Here is a 21,057-nt window from a genome sequence, read left to right on the forward strand (position 1 = left end):
TGACTCACAGTGTCAGGAACAATTCCTGTGCAATATCCCAGTAACTCTAACTAATCAGCACCTGTTTACTGGTTTCCACTTATTATTTATTTATTCACCATTCTCTATTTCAGTGCTGTTCATACTATGTCATTGTATATACTGTATACCAATACACCTACCTCAGGTCATAAGGTCATAGGTCTTATTTATTTTTTCCAGCATCCTTTGCACTATGCTCCATCACACCGTGTACATGTGTACATGTATGTGTACCTGTATCTGCATCATATCCACCTTCAACATGTACATAATGAGAATAATAGTTTACTCCTGCATCCTTTGCACTCTGATCACTGCACTATTTGTCAATATGTCTATATTGTTTTGTTCATAATGTGTATATTAGTGTTGTCTATACTGTAGTTTTTGTCTGATTTTATTATTTTATTATTTTATTATTGTGTTTTTGTATGAGTAAGCACATCATGAGCAATGTACAATCCTGAGTCAAATTCCTCGTATGTGTACACATACCTGGCAATAAAGCTGATTCTGATTCTGATTCTTAAATGATGAATTCCATATTTACTAATTTATAACTAATGATTTATAGTGTGTAGTTATCATAAAGCTTCATCCGGAGTTTCTCCCTGCTCTTTCTCTGCTTACACAGATTAGTAGGAAGGTGAGAATGGGAACAGGAAAGCGTCACATAGTGCCTTCTGGGTAATGCAGTTTATTTAGGACCATATGAATCGCCCTGAGAACCTGATATGGAGAAGGCAGAAAAGACCAGCAGCTGCTGAGACGTGCCGGTGTGCAGTAAAAAAGTCCCGCTATGCTAAAGAGTTAAATATAGACGTGCGATGAGTAGCAGCTCACTTCAAGCTCTGCTAGTAGGGAGTTAAAGACTAAGCTTCAGTGTACCAGTGAAATTAACTCAGTAGCCTCATACTTCACAAACACAGACTCATTATCTTACTCGCACCACACACACACACACACCCAACTGACTGCCTCATTAACTGCCCTCTTTAATTGTCTTCCTTACAAGTCACCTCAAAAAATCCCATCATGTGACCGCATGTAATGTTTGTTGTCTTGTGTACTATCATGTATTGTCATGTATACTGTGCTGCTGTCTGCATTAATTCTTTTCTGGGAAGCGAGTGGCGGCGCTGAATATGGCTGCGGCCCGGAGGCTTACTCCAATTTCTTGCAATTTCCCAACTGTGGGACAAATAAAGGCTTCATTCATTCATTCATTCAATGGAGGAGGGAACAAAAATGAAGAGGAGGGTCTGGGGACTTCACCTGTGTTTCAGCAGGTTTTCTGCTCATGTTAAAACCTTTCTGTACATTCAGGATCTCTTCCACATATGTGTTCTGTGTGGGAGTGGTGCTACAGAGCCACTGTGCTCCGCCCCCACTGTGCTCTGCACAGCTTCATCACGGGTCCCACCTGCGTCCGTCTGCGTCGCGGCTGCCTAGCTGATCGCAGCCACTCAAGTCAATGCTTGTGCTCACACTAGGGACGAGCTCAGTCTCAAAATGTTTTGCACCGGTTTCAGATTGAACGACATGTTTCCTTGCAACGTTGTACAACATTCCGCAATGGGCTTCGAGGTATGTTTGGTGGGCGTGTCACAGGTGTTACCCTATCAGCTGCGACAAAACAATGGTGTTACTATGATGCCATCAGATTTTTCATCATAGATCATAGATCCAAGCACAACATTCTCCTTGGTACAGCAATATGTGTGTTCTAAATGTGAATAGAACTAGGAATTTTAACAACAAAGAGCCTTGATGAACTTGAGTGGAAAAGTACCTTATGAGGTTGGAAGAATTCCAATACGAATTTCTTCTGGCTTTTTTACTTTATAGGATTTACAGCAGATCAGTGGAGAATGTGGACAACCATTTACTCTTTGCCTTACCAACAACAACCACTATGACCTGTAAACCACATGACTTTGTGCAGGCTTGTATCATACGCTGCCCAAACCCCTAACCCTAACTGTGTGCACTGCACATCCACAACAGTGTGCAGAGTGCATGTTGACTACAGACCAGGTGTTTTTCATGTACATGTTTTAATGGAATGCTGGGAAAGTTTAATAACAATATTAAAGCTGTAAATAGCACAGTGATGCACAGCTGCAGCGCAGTGACGGGAGGATGGGAGATGCGATTTGATTATGTACACTGAAGGTATAAAGACTTCCTGTTCATGCCAAATCATCACTTTTTGAATACAAATTCACAGATAGCACAACATTTCATAATCAGTGTCTTATTGCACAGCGAAAATCTGAAGTCAATTGGATTAATTCTCTGTTTGTTATGGGAACGATTTATTTCAGACTTACAGGCTAATTGATGCTACCCTAAATCCGACAGTATTCATTTTCATATTCAACACTCCTTTTCTAGGATCGATTTTTTATTTATAGATAAAAGAATGCTGCCTCTATTAAAACTTTTTGAATATATGGGCATAATAATTTTGAAGCATATCCCTATTTGTTCGAAGCTCTGCTTCCCGAATAATAAATGCACTAGAGGTGTGTGGAGACTCAGCCCAAGGCAAAGATTTTGTGAACTTTGTGTCCGGTCAGATAGACTTTTATCTACAGACAAACTGAACCTCAGATGTGAGTGCAGACACTCTGGAAGGCGATGGCAAATAATAGCTTAAAATGCCAACAGAAATTAAGTTAGGTCCAGAAACATTAATTTGCTTATTTCCTAAATTAATGCTATACATCAGGAGCATTCTCTTTCGACTAAACTTTAGATGAGGTGGCGATGGACAGTGGATAGTACACATGCCATCGTAGTGGGAATTGACCCAGGTTCGATTCCCACTGTGATATCTATCAATGTGTGTCCCTGAGCAAGACCAATAGTTGCTCCAGGGGCATGTGACTAATGACATGCTGTATATAGCAGTTATAAGTCGCTTTGGATTAAAGCATCAGCTAAATGATTAATTATTTATTATTCTTTTAGAAGAAGCGAATAGCTCTGCAAACAGTCCTAGATCATTTTAGGATTTGTTAAACAAGTTTAACAGGACAACTTGTTTTTGCATTGCAAGTCACGTCTGTAGGAGTGAAGTCACAGGAAAGTCAGGCCTTTATTTTTAACATGATGATGTGTGGCCTGCTCTGTGACACAGCGCAGGCCACAGTTCTCTCTAACACACTCTTCCGTTACTTCACACTTCCTGTTATGTGGGTGGAGTCTGTCAATCCAGATAGTGTTCAGCGCAACTGTCAACCACAGACAAAAGCTGCATCTTCCTGTTGCTGGTAAGTTTGCTTTTGAAAATAAATAGTTTGTTTTAGTAAAGAAATTGTTTGTAACACTCTCCAGTTTTTGATATTCTTACATGAAAAGCTGGTGATGTGTTCAAACTGTGGTCAATCTGAGTCTGATGGAGGATAAAAAAACTATATTTTACAAAGAACAATATGTTCTTTCTCATTGTCATATAAAGTCAGAAAAGTCATAATATTATAATGTGAAAAAAGTCTGTGTCTACATAGCCAAACAACCGGTTTGTGACAGCCTAGGCATTCATATGAATGAGGAAGAGAAGCTTCTTGTTTTCTGGGAGGAAGTTGACTTAACTACTGAGCAATACATTTTCGAGAAAAGGTACCAATAGTTGTATTTTCAATTTGATTTCTGAATCCAGAACTGCCTAATTACAGCTTGTGAATTTATAACGTATATATATCTTCAGCTGAAGATGTTGCAGTTTTATTGACAAGAGAAAGTCATGTGTGGTGGCTCTCATATCTGTTGGCAGATCCAGAAAATACATATATAAATTGTGTGATATGTTCACCTGTTTTTATGAAGTGAGCAAAGTATGATGCAGTTTAATAATGCTTAGAATCTAATTACATCATTGAAAATATCTTGTTACGTTTGCTGTTCATGTAAATGGTGGAAAACGTTCCAAGTGCAGTGTCTAATACAGTGCCCTGTCAGCCGGCTTCTGGTGACAAGACTGCAGCTGTTGTGGCCCCTGAGGTGTCCGTGTGGCCAGAGCCCATTCAACTCTGCTTGCAGCTTTAATTAGGGCTTGAGCATGAAAGTGCTCTAATAATTGAGCTAACAGCTGTATTAACAAGGACGTCACTTTGTGTTGAAAAGTGTTGTGGACATAAGAGCTCAGATTAGGAGCTTGATGATAAACAAGGATCACAAGTTGTGATGATGCTCGTGAACAAGACAAGAAGACTTTTATCACTATTTAGAAGAAATATGAAATGCTGAAATATATGAGCTGTGGGTCCTCCTCCATAAAATTATAGCATTAAACATTTAATTTCCTTCATTCTGGAGACATTTTCTTCTCCATTTATGGTGGAAATGTCTTTATATAAATGGAAACAAAATTCAGCTGGCAGGTCACAAAATATAAAAACATAACCGAATATAACAGTAATCCACAGCTTGTTTTTTTTAATCTTAGGTTACTTTTTTGGCAATACACATTTGTTTCTTCTATATTTAAATTACATTACATGTTTTCTTATTGTGCAAATAAACTGGTCTTTAAGCATTTTCACATTTCCTGGTGCAAGCTACTTTTCAGAAAATTTTTAACAAAGTGGGGCCAAAATCATCCATGTCAAAATGTGGTGGGGATGAGTAATAATAATCCATGGTTTGTGTCAAACCTGTAAGGTTTGGTACAGATGTGAGAATGTACACTGAGTTTATAACAACTTCCTGTCATGGTGAATCATCGATATTTGATGCCACACCACACGCCCTTTGATAAAACCTCACAGACCCACCAAGAGGCTTTTTTGTAGGTCTGGACATATTATATACGCCACAAATACATTCTTAGATTTTAGAGATACATGGCCCAGGGGCTGCTTTATAGGCGCTAGTGAGCTATTTAGCCACGCACATGCACAAAAACATGACACATTTTCGCGACACATACATTTTGTGCATAGTTTTGTGAATTTTCAAGCATGTTTTTAAAAAATGTGCTTCATTCGCAGAAAGGAGATAAAAAGAATTCCTTCAGTTTCAATAGGATGCTTGCATGTTTCATGCTGGGGCCCTAAATAATAAATAAATAAATAAATAAAATTGTGTGATGCAGACTCGCAGCAGAGAGAGAGATTTTTTTAAATCAGATATTTCTTGCTTTTGTAACTCAGTTGGCTTCTTCTCACTCAAGTAGTCAGACCAAGTCTTAAAGGTCTAGTGTCTAATATTTAATTTTAATTCAGTTCAATTTCGGAGTATCTATTGACAGAAATGCCATATAAAATCCATAACTATGTTTTCAGTGGTGTATAAAGACCTTCCATAATGAACCGTGGAAGTGGAAGGCAGCTCTGTTTACATTAGTTTCAAACAGCCTTCTAGGGCAACACTTACAGCAACGTGTGACGTCAGCACGTCGTCTTGCGTCTTTTCTGGCTGTCAGAAGAGACGCTAGCCTTAGCACCAGCTAACTAGCTATTGAAAAGCCAAACGGCTAACAGATGCCTCAGAAATCATACTGAACAAACTTAGTTGGTTACAGTCACGGGCTGATTTAATAGTTCAGTGTTTAGTTCTCGCTAGCTTGAAAACTACTAAAAAACGCTTAAAAATGTATATTTGTGGACAAATTCGGCTTGTTTGTCCACCATCTTGACCAGTTTTCAAAAGCTCCGACAGCCGCAGCCGCACTGCTTCATGGGTAATAGTCAACATCAGGTCCCCATCAATGCTGCCTTCAAAACTGGCCGTTACTGGGGCAGCGTGAAGGCATCTCAGGAGACAGGAAGAGATCGTTTGAGCTGTTTCGAACAGCACTCGATGCCTCGCTGTCCTGTTAGACACCTTCTGAGACAGCAGTTTAGCCCGTTTTTGGAAGGTAAAAAGCCTGAAAAATATTTGTAACCCACTAAAATTATGGGTGACCAAATATATATACTGGGTAAATTAACCTGTTTTGTATTTTGTATTAAAAAAAAAAAATGAAATGTCTCATTTTATTTTTTTTTCTCTAATCACGCCTCTTAAGACCACTCCCATGGGCGTACAGATAGGCGGAAGTACATTTGTTATACACAACTGGGCGTCAAAAAAAGGAAACATGTCTTGAAGTGAAAATACTACAAAAAAACATCAACAGCAGTTATGTGCTAAAATGTAGTTGCTAACAGCAGTGTAATTGCCTATAGACTAAAAATAAAACAACCCTAACTTTAGTATACATGGTAGAAGTCACACTCTTAATTAGGATTTTGAATTGCTGCCACAAACAGTAAAAACAGAAATATGTAATCCCCATTCAAAACTGCCATTTGGACTTAGAAGTTACTGGTTGAGTAAAGCAGACGGCATCAACTGTTCTTTTTTCTTCTTATTTGTAACACTCAATCATAGAAGTCGCAAGGGGTTTGCAAGTGGTGCATCTTCACAGGGCATCATGCCATCGTTCCCAGTGCATTTTTTCTTTTTTACTCGACATACTTAAAGCTAACCCCACCCCCCCACCCAATGCCATCAGTACTTGGGATGATTATTTCATGTAATGTAAAGCGCTTTGACTTGTGGAAAGACTATAAAGGAATCAAGTAAAGTCCATTTACCATAGTGCCGTACAGTGAACACCTTGTTAAGGTAAAAATGCACGTACATTTTCACTGTTTTCATGTTTATCTCCATGAAAAGCTTTTGCATTGACAGTGTAACACTTTACAACAATAGGCTGCAGTGACCAAAACAGAAGTTGGGTGCGGTACATTATTTTTACTGCTTAAAAAAACTTTTGTTTTGTACTGTGGGGTTTGAGTACAGTGTCGACAATAATCAACCAACTGCTACCTCAACATCAATCCATCTAAAATCTAATTTGAAAATGTGTCATTTGGGCTAGTGTACTCTGTGAAGTGTTAACATGTAATTGTAACCAAAAGAAGCAGAAGCAGCAGAATTAACAAAGAAACAAAATCAATACATGCTAGATATACCTTCGGCTTTCGTATGAGCACTTCTTCATCCTGAGTCACAAAGCGGAAATGTACTGATGTCACAACACTTCACCATTCCCTTATGCCTTTTATGGTGTCAACAGTGTTGACACAAAGGGCAACCCAAGCTTTTCTAACAGGAAACCTTGTATTCAGAATTAGACTTGGTCACATTTAGTGACCTTGTCATCTATGCTGTTTACACCTGTCAGTACTTAGATCTGTATAGATGTAAAAGTAATGATTAACAAGTAATGATGACTTTATATCGGGTAAACATTTCATTTGGCATTTCGGATGTAACAGTATGTAAGAATTATTTTTAGTTTGACATCACAAATGCTAGTCAAGTAATAAAGTCTATCAAAGGAAGGAGAAGTGTCTGAACAGAGGCACATATACAACTAAAAATCCTGCAGTGTCCATATGGCACACTGGAGCCCTGGGCTTAGTTCCAGGGACTGTTGGAAGGAGGGAAGCCAGTGAGTGATGGTGTCCTGCTTTTTGCACTAGAATTTTAACTGGTTGGGGAAAGGGGTCTAGGTGAGTTTGTACAGTTGCATTCTGGACCTCTCTCTGGCAAAAAAAAACACATGAGCATCTAATTAATTATTTAGACTTTCATAGGATGACACACAATGGGGGAGACGGGGGATGGTTGTAACATTTTTGACATTTCTGTCTGTATATTACATTGAATGTGATACAAACTATTTACATGTGTCAGCTATTAAATGGTGTAACGGTCATCTCTGTAACCCAGACAGAAAATGCATGGTTTAGTGTCAATCACAAGGAGTAAAACGTTACAATACAGCCCACAGTCTGGGTTAGTTGTGACATACACCAGGGTGAAATGTAACATTATAGTATCCCTGGGGTGAAACAACATTATGTAATAAGGAATAGAGGAAAACATGATATTGAAATAATTTTTTTATGGGTGATCCAAGTATCTTAGTTACTGTAAGTCATGGTAGTGACATGGTAGTGTATAACGTAACATAATAATAAAAGACAACAAAATGTGCAGTTGTGCACCAACTAGTTAGTGTGTTTGTTCATGCTTGTTTGTCTTGCATCGTCACAGTGGTGACAGACATGTGGCACTCCTGGAATGCAGGCCTCAAGGGCCCACAGAGAAGCCTTACAGGCCTTCCACTAACATTTGAATATAATAATAAAACATTTCCAACACATACTGAAATTCAAAGACAACATATAAATGCATCTAAACATTGTCACTGTTGTTACAATAACCCAAACTATAGCCATGAACTAGCTTGCCTTACAGCGTACAGCTGAAATATTAGCAATAACAACTTGCATAAATGATATCTACATAGACACACAAGAAACGCGATTTAAGTTTTATGAGTGTAACTACAAAGCAGGCAATGCTATAACAAAAATAAATGAAGTTAAAAAAATACTTCCCTCAAAGTTATATTTTTCCGGTGCTAGGAAGAGTGATGTGGAATAAGTTCCAAAGTGGACATATGCAGAGTGAATCAGGTGATTCGTAACTTTTTCCTGATTGGAGAAATTGGATGTGCTACGATCCATGTTATAACCATCCCCGGCCTCCACTACAATACTGACTTAAAACCCATTGCCTGCGGCAAGTTGTCTTGCTGTCAATCTCGATGTTTGCCCCCCGTCTTTCAATCCTGACGTCCCTGACACACACACACACTCAAGCTAATACACTAACACATACACACACACACACACACGCACACGTAACCGGCCCTGAGTTGCACTGTCAAGCTAAAACCCATGGGCCCTTGTCCATAGTGCGTCTCCTAAGACGTTGGAGGGCTTCATACACTCATATGCACACATACATATTGTACGGAAGTGCGTAGGGTATGAAAATGACTCAAGAATTGGTTTTCCAGCATTAATTAGCTTCTGCAGAAGACAATACAACCCATTAATATCCTTTTGGTCTTTTTCTCTCTGCATGTCTTATCCCTTAGTGCTGCAAAATAAAATACATAAACATATGAATTTGACATTACAGTATGTATTCAGCTCCCACATCACTAGCCAAGAGCCATTAAATTTGACAAGAAAACACTGAACCTAAATTGATTCATTGATGAAAATTCTTTATTGATTGTTAATGTGTTGCCTCTAACAAGAGCTCCAGCAACAAAAAACCATCAAAAGTATAAAAACACAAGCCAAATGGGGCAGTTTGGGGCAAGTAAGTATCATTACAATTGAAATAACATTCAATAACAATGCAAAATACAATCCATAAACATTCATTTGATTCATTTAATTTATTTTACTATTTCAGGTACAACATTCACTATACAATATATAACAACGTTCAATGAATTTAATTAAAATTCAATATGTAATGCACATAAAAATAAAATCTAAAACCAACAACATATTAACTATTCATGCTGCTAATTTACAAAGGCAGAGGGGCACTCATCTTCAAGCTCCTTGGGAGTCCATTCCACATAATGGCAGCTAAATACAGTAAAGTTCCCTTCCCCATTATACAAGCCTTGAACCTGAAGGGAACCAAGTCAGTTGTACTCCCTCTCGTGGCGTAATTATGGTATACCCTAATTCTGGTAAAGTAGTTGCACAGGTATTTTGGACCATCATTGTGAACAATCCTGTGAGTTAGACACTATTTGATCTGTGAAACTCGCTCTTCTACCTTCAACCTTTTAAGGCCTGTGAAATGAGCAGGAAGAAGATGTGTCCTAGATGGAAGCTTAAGGACCAACCGCACTAGTTAGTCTAGTATGTCTGTAGCTTCTTTTTAAGGATCCGGGGTGCCCTTGTATACCCCTGCCAATGTCTCTGGGTGCGTTCTATCTAAAATCTAAAAGCCCTATCTGAAGTATGTTCACCTTCTAGCCTATGTATAGTCTATCTCTAGTCAATTTAAATAGTAGCAGCAGCAGAAGTAGGCTACTTAATGTTAGCGGAGGCCTGATGGCTACTTAAATAATACAAGCTTCTGAAATATAAGCCAGTAGCAGGAGCAGCCTAATAACATAGACTATGTAAATAGAATGGAATTGCCGTAGCAGCATGAACATTTATTGAGTGGACAGTATTGCATAATGTGAGATATGTAGGCTACTAAAATCCGACATGTAGGAAACAGCGTCCATCCACTTTGACTGTTTAAGCACTGGGCATCACCATGTAAGCACAGAGTCACTCTGACAGAACACGGTGCGCCCGCTGCATACTCCAGGACATTGATAGGGCAGGTCTGTGTAAAGATGTGGGCTTAACAGTCTTCGATTTCCCGGTCTTTGACAGCATGAGTCCCATTTCCTCCAGATTAGGCATTTATCCGGAGCAGCAGCTTAAGTCCAAGCTGGGCCAGCATGGCTCCATCCCGGCTCTCTTCCCTCTGATGAGTGATCACAGCAATATGCCTATTGAGCAGTAGTACTATATAACATAGGAAATGACTGGTTCAAGGTAAAATTCAATAAGGGGATCCACACTGGAATGTTACGCTGAGAGCAACCCAGCAGACACAGCTTTGCCCCCTTACTGGGGGCAACTATAACACTCTGACTTCTTGCATTTATTTAAATATTTTTGTATTTTTCTTATAAGTGAAAATATATCAATTATATTATTAATTAGTGCACATATGTGTTTCTTGTATCAAAAGATGACTTGTGTATCTCAAGTAGTCTGTGAGTTATTAAGGAAAATGTAAAGAATGTTCAAATTGCCCCCGGTCTACTGTTGGAATACAGTGACAGTTTAAGCAAATACTGAATGCCAACAAATTATTTTAAGTTACCTACTGAACCGTAAGTATTTGTATTTTAAGGGATCCTTTCTTCATAGTGACAGTCGGGAAAATGTTGTACTGTATGAGAAAGTCAAAATTTATTTTTATTTATTTATTTATTCATTCTAACCTATTGAATGTTTTTTTTGTTTTTTGTCATCAGGAAATGGATCAGTGTGTGCTGTTTCTTCTGCTCCTACTGATGGCTAGAAATGGTAAGTTTCAAACATTACATTATGTATTTGCAAATATCTTAAAGCTCACCTATTTAATGCATTTTTTATTAATTCAATGAATGAATGGACTGTGAGTAATGCCTAAATGGGTCACTCTGAGAAACAAACATACAGAAATAATAAAGAATGTTCAGACCAAGTGATCATTTGTGTTACGGTTGGTGGTGTGGAGGCAGGTTGAAGGACCCAAACGCAGGACACAGAGCGAAGCAGGTATAGTTCAGTGGTTTAATTACAAACTAAAGGCGAGCACACTTACAAGCAGAGTGGCTGATCAACAGAGCCCAAAAACAGGTTATCCAAACAGAAATCCAAAACACCAAGGGCAGGAAAAATGCAAGACGAAACACTGGACGAGACTGAAGCCACAACTGACAGGGGGTAACACGAACAATTACCGGACAAGGGCTGAACAGAAAGACCACACATATATACCAGGGATAACGAGCAGGGCAGGAGCAACACAGGTGACAGACATGAGGCAAACGAGGCAGGCAGAGGGACAGCAGGAAAACAGAGAGGCAGGCAGGGAGAGACAACAGGGGGTAACAGAGAGAACGCTTAGACAAGCAGACATGGGGCAGAGTGAATAACCAAGAATGTGATAGAGCTAAATAAAACCAGTAAATGAACAAGGGAATACACAAGACTAAACAGGGAACACAAGACCAGGAGTAAACACTAACGTACAGGACTAGGAACTAACTGAACAAGACTACACAGACAAACACAGAACCAAAAACAGACTTAAACAGGAAAGACATGAACACAAAAACCCACATTCCTAACAATTTGCAGTCTATGGAGCTTTGTTCTCAAAGTTGCAAAAGCTGTTCACAAAAAAGAAAACATTCTCCAGGTAATCTCAGACAGAGAAAGGAGAAAAAACAAAAGCCTTTATTTAGTCAGGTATAATAATACTAATAATATTAATAAAACATTTAATTTAAATGCACCTTGTAAATCACCCTCACTTGATACAACCAGGTACGAATTCAGATTTATTCATATAGCGCTTTGTCCAGATTTCAGGTCTCTTCTTATTTCTAACAAACCTGACGACTTCTACTACTAATACTACTTCTTCTTCACCTTTTCTTCACATGTATTCAATGTAGTGATGAAACGCGCTCTGTAGAGCAGTTTGTCTGTTCTGGGCTACTGTAGAAACATGGCGGTACAACATGGCGCCCTCCATGTAGGGGGACCTGTGGTATAAGTAGGTAGAAATGGCTCGTTCTAAGGAAATAAAAACATAACGGTTCATTATGTATGGTCTTTACACACCACTGAAAACATAGTTATGAATATTATATTGCACTTCTGTCAATAGATCCTCTTAAATTTTACACACTGAATCTTTAATCAAAGTAGTGGGCATGGGTCTTCAAAGCAGGAGTAATAAAAACATCTAGATTATTATATGGAACAGCACTATGTTGAACATCATAATTGCATGGATAGTCTTTTGAGGGTTGAAGAAACAGAATGAGTTCAACAGTCCGTCAGAGTTGGAGACTTTTTGAAAAAGCTGCTGCAGAGGGAAACCCTTCTTTTTCTTAAATTTGGTGTTTCTTGATGACAAAATTGATTTAAACTCTTTTCATATACATTCTATATATTTTTTCCTGATGTTAATATTTTGATATCCGTTTTTATTATTTATGCCAGATCTGATGAAGACCCTGTGTGTGTATTTTAAAACATTATATATTATAAACGGTATACATTTTAAATAAATTTCATTTCTATATGAGGTAGACAGCACAGAATTTTACAGTTTCTTTATGAGACTGTGTTGCATACAGTTTGTGTTTTTCTTTGCAGGATTGTGTCAACAAGAGAAAGTTTGCTCAAAGTCTCTGATCAACTCCTGTGGTGACTGTATCAGATCTGGGCCATACTGTGTGTGGTGCAAACAGCTGGTGAGAAACAAACTTAATGTAGCATATACAGTCTCTGTTCAGGTGTTAACATAAGTAGCGGCATATCACAACCAGAGGGCTGTTTCACAAAACCAAGATAGATTAAGCCAGAATTTTCCAGATATCCTGGCTGAATTGAGCCTTGATTCGGTTTCACGAAAGTAGTAGCACATAAGTTACCATGGTGATTTATCTTGTGCAGCTAGCCTGCTCCAGTCCAGGCTAACAGCCAGGCTTAGTTAATCCTGGTGCCTTATCTGTTCAGTCAGCAGTTACTCTGATCAGAAACCAATGTGTTTTGCCAATGTCATTTCATGTTCTTATGTATGTGTTTTGCATATTTTTCATTAGCCTGCACTGAAATAGTAGTTTATGGTTATTAGATTTTATAATTTGAGAAGATGTGTGCACCATACTTTGCACACAATGAGCATCAGCGAATAGGTTTACGCGGAATAAAAGCACATAACATGTAAAGAAAAATAAAGAAAGAAAAGAAAAAGTAACACTGGCATAGTAATAAAACAGCGAAGGAAAGTGTGGCAGACAATAGTGGACCGACTGAATGTGTGAGTATCTAAAAACATCACTGCTCTTAATTGAAATATGTCACCCAAGAAATGTATGGCACACACACTACATATGATACATATATATAGGCCTATATAATTTTCATTAGGTTTCATAATTGTATAATACTCCCAAATTATAGTCCCACTTCACTGGACCAATAAGTATATTGTGCACTGTTTATTCATGAAACAACAGGGAGAGGACACCACAATGGTTTGTGACCTTTTTTTCTCTCCCTGGTATCATCTGCTGCGAGCTTGGGAGAGAAAACAATGATTAATACATTGATTACAGTCATGCTTACAATGTGCTTTGCAATGATCACTTCTCTTTCTAGTTGCTGGATTTCAAAAGTCCTGCCTGTGTTTTAGTTGATATTTTATTTACTTATATTTATTAAATGTGTGCAGTTCAGACATCTGACAGTTTGCAAAACACATGAGAACAAGAAGAGAATGCTGAAATGTCTGTGTGGGGAGTCTGGGGGTCTTCTTATTTTCCTTTTATTTATTTAAAAGGAAACACAAAATTAGTCTGGCAGGTGACAATTCAATTATTTTTCATTGCAAGCAACATTTTTAACAAAGTATATATATATATACACAATACTGTGACAAAAAAATTGTGAATTGCTGGTAGTAATTTGCTGAGTGACATATTAACGTCCACTCTTCACTTTTAAAGGTATGACATAATGTTGCCAACAAACCACTTTCAGTTCACTTCTCCCTTGAGGGATGGGTTAAATGCAGAGAATGAATTTTGTTACATGTATGTATATTTGACAATAATGTGTCTTCTTATTCTTCTTCTTAAACCATTTATGATTATGACAGTTTCAGTTAGGAGCAGTGATACTTTTAGCTACTTACTTATAACTCTATTGTCTGCCACGCTTTTTCTCGCTGTTTTAATACTGTGGGCGTGTTTCTTTCTTTTTATATTATGTGCATTTTTTCATCGTAAACCTTCTTTACACACAGTGAGTAACAGCGAATAAAGTATGCTGCACACATCTTTTCCATATCAGCATAAATAAATCTGTGATCGACCGTGTGGTCTCTTGAAGAAAGCTGTTGATGCACATTTATCTGAATTACTTCCACCTGGCTTGGAATAGTCGCTCCTACTGAGCCTGGTTTGGCCTTTGTGAAACTGATAAAGCCAGGATGCACTGATCACACTAGGTCAAGCCTAAGCCCCATCAGTGACAAAGACAGCAGTCAAACACATTGTCTACACTGTCCACTCATCATTTACTGCAAAGCTCTCTGAACTCTGCTGTTCAAAGTTAGAAGTTTAACAAATCTGCGTGATATTTACTGAAATGAATATGATAAAACCTCTCTGGTTCTGGTACTTCTTCTGTTTTTACATGTGTGTCTGATATGACCATAGCAACCTGAGCAGTTAGAATTAATGCATTTACTTGCTTGCAGGACTGAGAACTGGACTGTGACTACTGCACTTTATCAACAGGCTTGACCGTTACTGATTTTCTTTTGATTGGGTTATAATATATGTGTTCAATGTTTTTTTGTAGGAACTATATTTTGGCAATTGCCATTTTTTCTTTGTTATTATTTATTTTGTTGCGCACTAATGCTTGAGCAATGACACAGACTCTTCCCACAATACACACTGGGTACTATACATTCTTCTATTGTGGCCAAGGTTTTAAGAAAGAACCAGAACTTTTTGAAAAGGCTTTTTTTAGACATTCATAATTTCCCGTCTCCCCGTTAATGCAAACTCAACTTCCTCGTTGTTTACTTGCTTTCTTGATAAGAATACATTTCTACAGCACTTGTTCCATCAGTATAGGAGCAGTCATGTAATACTCAGCTGAACACTCAACACTTTATCCAACAGATATACATTATATATTCACTAATTATTTCCAATCACTTCTACTTGCTGTTTTTGGACCACTGTTAAACCACTGTCAATGAAATGCAACACTTACATTTATCTTGGAGATATTTTACATTACAAGTTCCAGTGGCTCAATGGGCATAATCCCAGGGATTTCCTGGAATGCTTTTAATGTGAAAAATCTGCAAGTATTCAATCCACTTTTATTTCAGACACATAGGTCCATATCAGTAAAATAAAAATAAAATAAAGACACAATACAAGTCACAGTACAGAATTACACACCAGATCATATCATAACACATTCCACCATAATTAAAACACATATAGACATTTGTTCCAGTGTTTCCAAAAACACGAGGAATACCTTGTATCATTGTTTGTAGGATCAGTTAAAGCTATAATGATTACATTTTTTTACTTAATCAGCCGACACATAAATTTATGCAGAAAATTCCGCAATACAGCATGAAGACTGGGTACATTACTCGTCACAAACATATGACTTGCACTTGTCCATCTTGGGAAATTCAGCATTCTAAATGCATCATTAAATGCCAAATGCAGCTTTTTCATTTTCACTTTACTATAACTGCACCACAGGTGGGCTGTATAGAGTGGAGTACAGTAAGCTTTAAAAAGAGCTATTTTAACATCATCAGAACACATCTGAAATTTTCAAGCCAGCATATTGGCTTGTGCATTCAGTTTGCAACACTGACACTGCATATCATTATCATCACATAAATCATCCCTGATTATATGACCTAAATATCTTACTTTATTCACCACATTTAACACTTGATCTGCCAAACAAATTGTAGGAAAAGTTTGTTTCTGATCCTCCTTGTTTTTGGCAATCATAATAACACCTTTGTAAGGTTAAATTTTATGTCGTTCTGCACACCATAACTTGAGCAGACTCTGAGCAGTTGCTGCAGGCCAACACTATAAGGAGACAGGATGACCAGATTATGTTATAGAGCAGTACTAGTAAAATGATTTGTTGTCTGTGGTGTTTTAATTGTCTGCCACATACAGTATCTTTGTTGTTGTATTTGCATTGCCTCCTTGATGCTTTTGCTCTGGTTGTGTTGCATGCTTCCATCCTTGACCAAAAAGCAGGTTTTTTGGTTATGAATAGAGCCCTCACATTGATTTATTGTCTTAGTGATCACCACATCATCATCACATTTGCTGATAAGAATAGGTTGATGTGGTTCTCCTGGGTGGTGGCCTCTCTGAATATGTGTCAGTCTGTGCTCTTAAAACTGTCCTGTACTCAAATCAAAGTGTCCACACTGTTTTAATTATTGGTTTGAACGATTAAAGAATAGACTGATCAGTGAACCAGCTGGGTGTAAGTGGGCAGGAGAAGCAGAGAAATATGGTCTGAAAAACCAAAATGGAGACAGGGAAGGGCTGCCAGGAATATTCGTGTAGACAGGGTCCAGTGTATTTCTTCCCCTGGCGGAGATATGTACATACTGGTGGAATTTAGGTAAAACTCTAAGAAATGTTTTAGCAACATTCATGACAGTACTTAAAGGCTGAAAGTGTGGCATGCAATCTACTGGATCTATCTTGGTACATTTAATATCCACATTTTATTTTATTTGAATTTTAACTGTGCCCAAATTAATAACTGCTTTGCCTGGTGTGAGCTTTGAATCCCTTTTTGTTTTCTGTTTTTTATTTTCTCGAGTTGCAAAAATTGAATGCCATCCTACTGTATCTTCTCATGTGTATGACCCATGTATTACATATCATTATTTAGTCCTTCTAGATGCAGTTAACTGTTTATTGTCCTACAATGGAGGAATGCACAGTGCCACAGGCTGGTTTTTAACAGTTCAACCAGCCCTGTTACCTGTCAGCCTCCTTAATAGCAAGCACAATGCGCTGTGTCGTTCTCTGGGTATTATTTAGTTGTTGTTTTTTGTTTTTTTTTTTGCTATGCTGCCCGATCTTTATTTGTTATATGTCAGCCTTTATTACCTACTGTTAGATCCCGAGTTACACCGGTCCAGGAGGTACTGGTCCAGCTCTCAATTTTTCAAATCCTGTAGTGCTATCTACAGGTAAAAGCATCATGTGCCACAGAATAGTTCAGTTAAAACATTAAAGTTGCAATCAGCGTTGGATGGGCCCTCGCACATGAAGCGTGTCAGATAGTATTCCTGCAGATGCTGCAGCTCTCCCGATGCGGCTCTGAATTGTCAGACACGTTGGACGCTGCACAAAATACTCAAAATTCACTTGCTGTATCCTCCATGAGGCACAAAGGAGCAACCAAGTAACTAAACGTAATGTCCCAGTACATCAAATGTGGAACACGTGTGGTGCAATGACTAACTGAATTTTAGCATGTAGATGTGTAGGGGGTGGGACTATTATCAATAACATAAAGTTTGTTACTGATTTGAGCATGTGCTAGATAGAGATGGCCAACCTACAAAATGTGGTTCATCACAGCATAAAAATAGTCACTCCCTATTGCCAGTGTAAAATTTGGTACAGATTTGAGCATGTACAGTGAAGAGACAACAACTTCCTGTATCTTGGAAAAGCGTGGACCTTTGCCGCCACGTACACGCTGTTAACTGAAAACTCACAAACTTCACAACATAGCATCATCACTGTGGTAAGGCTTTTCTGGGACTGTTTTGAAGTTGATATTGCGAACATATTATACATATTCCTATTATACATTATAACAACTTCCTGTTTCGTGGCGAATCATTGTTATTCCATTCCATGCCACAGGCACCCCGAGTCGACCATAACTCATTTGTACCACGTGTATTCATCGATGGGATAAGACAGCAAAAATTTTAAGTCAATCTGACTCATTCTCTAGGAGGAGGAGGAGTTTTGTAAGTTTTCAAGGACGTTTAGGCCGTCAAAAATGCGATGTATTTGCAGAAATACTAATTCATTCAGTATTCAAGTCAACATGCCATACCCAGGATTTGATCCTGACCCTTTGAATTTGAAGGGCAAGCCTTTTAACAACTGCGCTGGGCAAGAGAGGAACAGAGAGAAAAAGAGAGGGATAGAAGGAGAGAGAGGCAGCCTACACAATATACACACAGAGGTACAGACAGTAAAGGTGATGTTGATATAGACTAAATGAAAAATGGTATAGATATTTATAGTAGTGTTAATGATAACAATCATAATGTTAATGATTATAATAATAATAGGACTAGTAACAACAGTCGTTGCAGTAGAGGGCGCCGAGCGGGAACACGGGGGCAGCAGGTGACCCGCAGTCACAGATCCAGACTCCACAGCTCCAGAGCCAGAAACACCTGCAGGAAGTGATAGGAGGAGAGAGGAGAGGGACGAGAAAGCACAAGACTACCAGAAAGGGGAGAAGTTGTGTTAGTAACATGCAATAATGGGATGAGGTTGCATACAGAGGGAGAGAAAGTAGAGGAGAGAGGAGCTCAGTGCATCATAGGAAATCCCCCAGCAGTCTAGGTCTATAGCAGCATAACTAAGGGATGGTTCAGGACTCACCTGAGCCAGCCCTAACTATAAGCTTTATCAAAGAGGAAAGTCTTAAGCTTACTCTTAAATGTGGAGATGGTGTCTACCTCCTGAACCCAAACTGGAACCTGGTTCCACAGGAGAGGAGCTTGATAGCTGAACGCTCTGGCTCCTAGTCTACTTTTGGAGACTCTAGGAACCACAAGTAACCCTGCATTCTGGGAGCACAGTGCTCTGGTGGGGTAGTAAGGTACTATGAGCTCTTTAAGATAAGATGGTGCCTGATCATTAAGAGCTTTGTAGGTAAGAAGAATGATTTTAAATTCTATTCTGGATTTTACTGGAAGCCAATGCAAAGAAGCTAAGACAGGAGAAATATGATCTCTTTTCCTGGTTCCTGTCAGAACACGTGCTGCAGCATTCTGAATCAGCTGAAGAGTCTTAATGGACTTTTTAAAGCAGTTTTTCTGCATCATTTTTAGACAGGATGTTCCTGATTTTCGCAATATTACGTAGGTGAAAAAAGGCGGTCCTTGAAATTTGCTTAATGTGAGACTTAAACGACATGTCCTGATCAAAGATAACTCCAAGATTCCTCACAGTGGTGCTGGAGGCCAGGGCGATGCCATCAAGGGAAACTATATCTTTGGATAATGCATCACAGAGGTGCTTGGGCCCCAGAACAATAACTTCAGTTTTATCTGAGTTTAACATTATAAAATAACAGGTCATCCAGGTTTTAACATCCTGAAGGCACATTTGAAGTTTAGCTAACTGATGAGTTTCATCTTGTTTGATCGATAGATATAACTGAGTATCATCTGCATAACAATGAAAGCTTATGGAATATTTCCTGATGATATTGCCTAAAGGAAGCATATATTATGTGAAGAGGATTGGTCCGAGGACAGATCCTTGTGGAACTCCATGACTAACTTTGGCATGCATGGAGGACTCATCGTTATCATGTACAAACTGAAATCGATCTGATAAATAGGACTTAAACCAGCTTAGAGCGGTTCCTTTAATGCCAATGAAATGTTCCAGTCTCTGCAATAGGATCTGATGGTCAATGGTATCAAATGCAGCACTAAGATCAAATAAAACCAGTACAGAGACAAGTCCTTTGTCTGATGCAATAAGGAGGTCGTGAGTAATTTTAACCAGTGCTGTCTCTGTGCTATGATGAGCTCTAAATCCTGAAAATCCTCAAATAAACTATTGCTCTGTAGAAAGTCACACAGCTGTTTAGCAACTGCTTTCTCCAGAACCTTAGAGAGAAATGGAAGGTTAGATATAGGTCTATAGTTGGCTAAAACATCCGGATCAAGTTTGGGCTTTTTCAGAAGAGGTTTAATTACAGCTACTTTAAAGTACTGGTAGTGGTACATAGCAACCTAGTCGGGATGGGGTCTAAGAGGTTGCAGGTTGATGGTTTAGATGAAGAAATTATTGAAGTTACAATTATTGAACAGTCTAGACAAATATCTGGTTCTACAGCTGTTTCTAAGGTTCCTGAGTTTAGAGATAAGTTGGTGCCAGTTGAGGGCAGGTATTGGTGAATTTTGTTTCTAATAGTTAGAATTTTATCATTAAAGAAGCTCATGAAGTCATAACTACTGAGAGCTATGGGAATACTTGGCTCAATAGAGCTGTGACTATCTGTCAGCCTGGCTACAGTGCTGAAAAGAAACCTGGGGTTGTTCCTATTTTCCTCTATTAATGACGAGTAGTACGCTGCTCTGGCATTACGGAGGGCCTTCCTATAAGTTTTAAGACTATCTTGCCAAATTAAGTGAGAATTTTCCAGTTTGGTGGAACGCCAATTCCACGATATTTGCTTTAATTTGCGAGTTTCAGTATTATACCATGGAGCTAACCGTCTTTGTTTTATTATTTTCTTTTTTAGAGGGGCTACAGAGTCGAGTGTCATTCGCAGCGAGCCTGCAGCACTATCAACAAGATGATCGATTTGGGAGGGACTGAAATTAGCATTTACTAAGTTACTTTGTGACTTGATAATGAATTTGGAGCTGATGGAATCGCATCCTTAAATTTAGCTACAGCACTATCAGACAGACATCTTGTATAGAAATTTTTGCCCAATGGCGTGTAGTTCAGCAATACCAACTCAAAAGTTATCAAACAGTGGTCGGACAAAGAGGGATTCT

General features: G+C 38.5%; 1 protein-coding gene across 1 annotated transcript in view; it reads left to right on the forward strand.

Annotated features, from left to right (window-relative positions):
* Positions 1–3,233: 3,233 nt before the first annotated feature.
* Positions 3,234–21,057, forward strand: part of itgb2 (integrin, beta 2) — a 68,060-nt gene continuing 50,236 nt past the window's right edge. Inside the window, exons 1-3 of the mRNA XM_046054784.1 lie at positions 3,234–3,299; positions 10,946–10,997; positions 12,846–12,943. Coding sequence (XP_045910740.1) covers positions 10,949–10,997; positions 12,846–12,943 — 147 coding nt within the window. The 5' untranslated portion in view covers positions 3,234–3,299; positions 10,946–10,948. The remainder of the gene's footprint in view (positions 3,300–10,945; positions 10,998–12,845; positions 12,944–21,057) is intronic.

This window comes from Micropterus dolomieu, linkage group LG07 (assembly GCF_021292245.1).
Source record: "Micropterus dolomieu isolate WLL.071019.BEF.003 ecotype Adirondacks linkage group LG07, ASM2129224v1, whole genome shotgun sequence".
NCBI classification, from domain to species: domain Eukaryota; kingdom Metazoa; phylum Chordata; class Actinopteri; order Centrarchiformes; family Centrarchidae; genus Micropterus; species Micropterus dolomieu.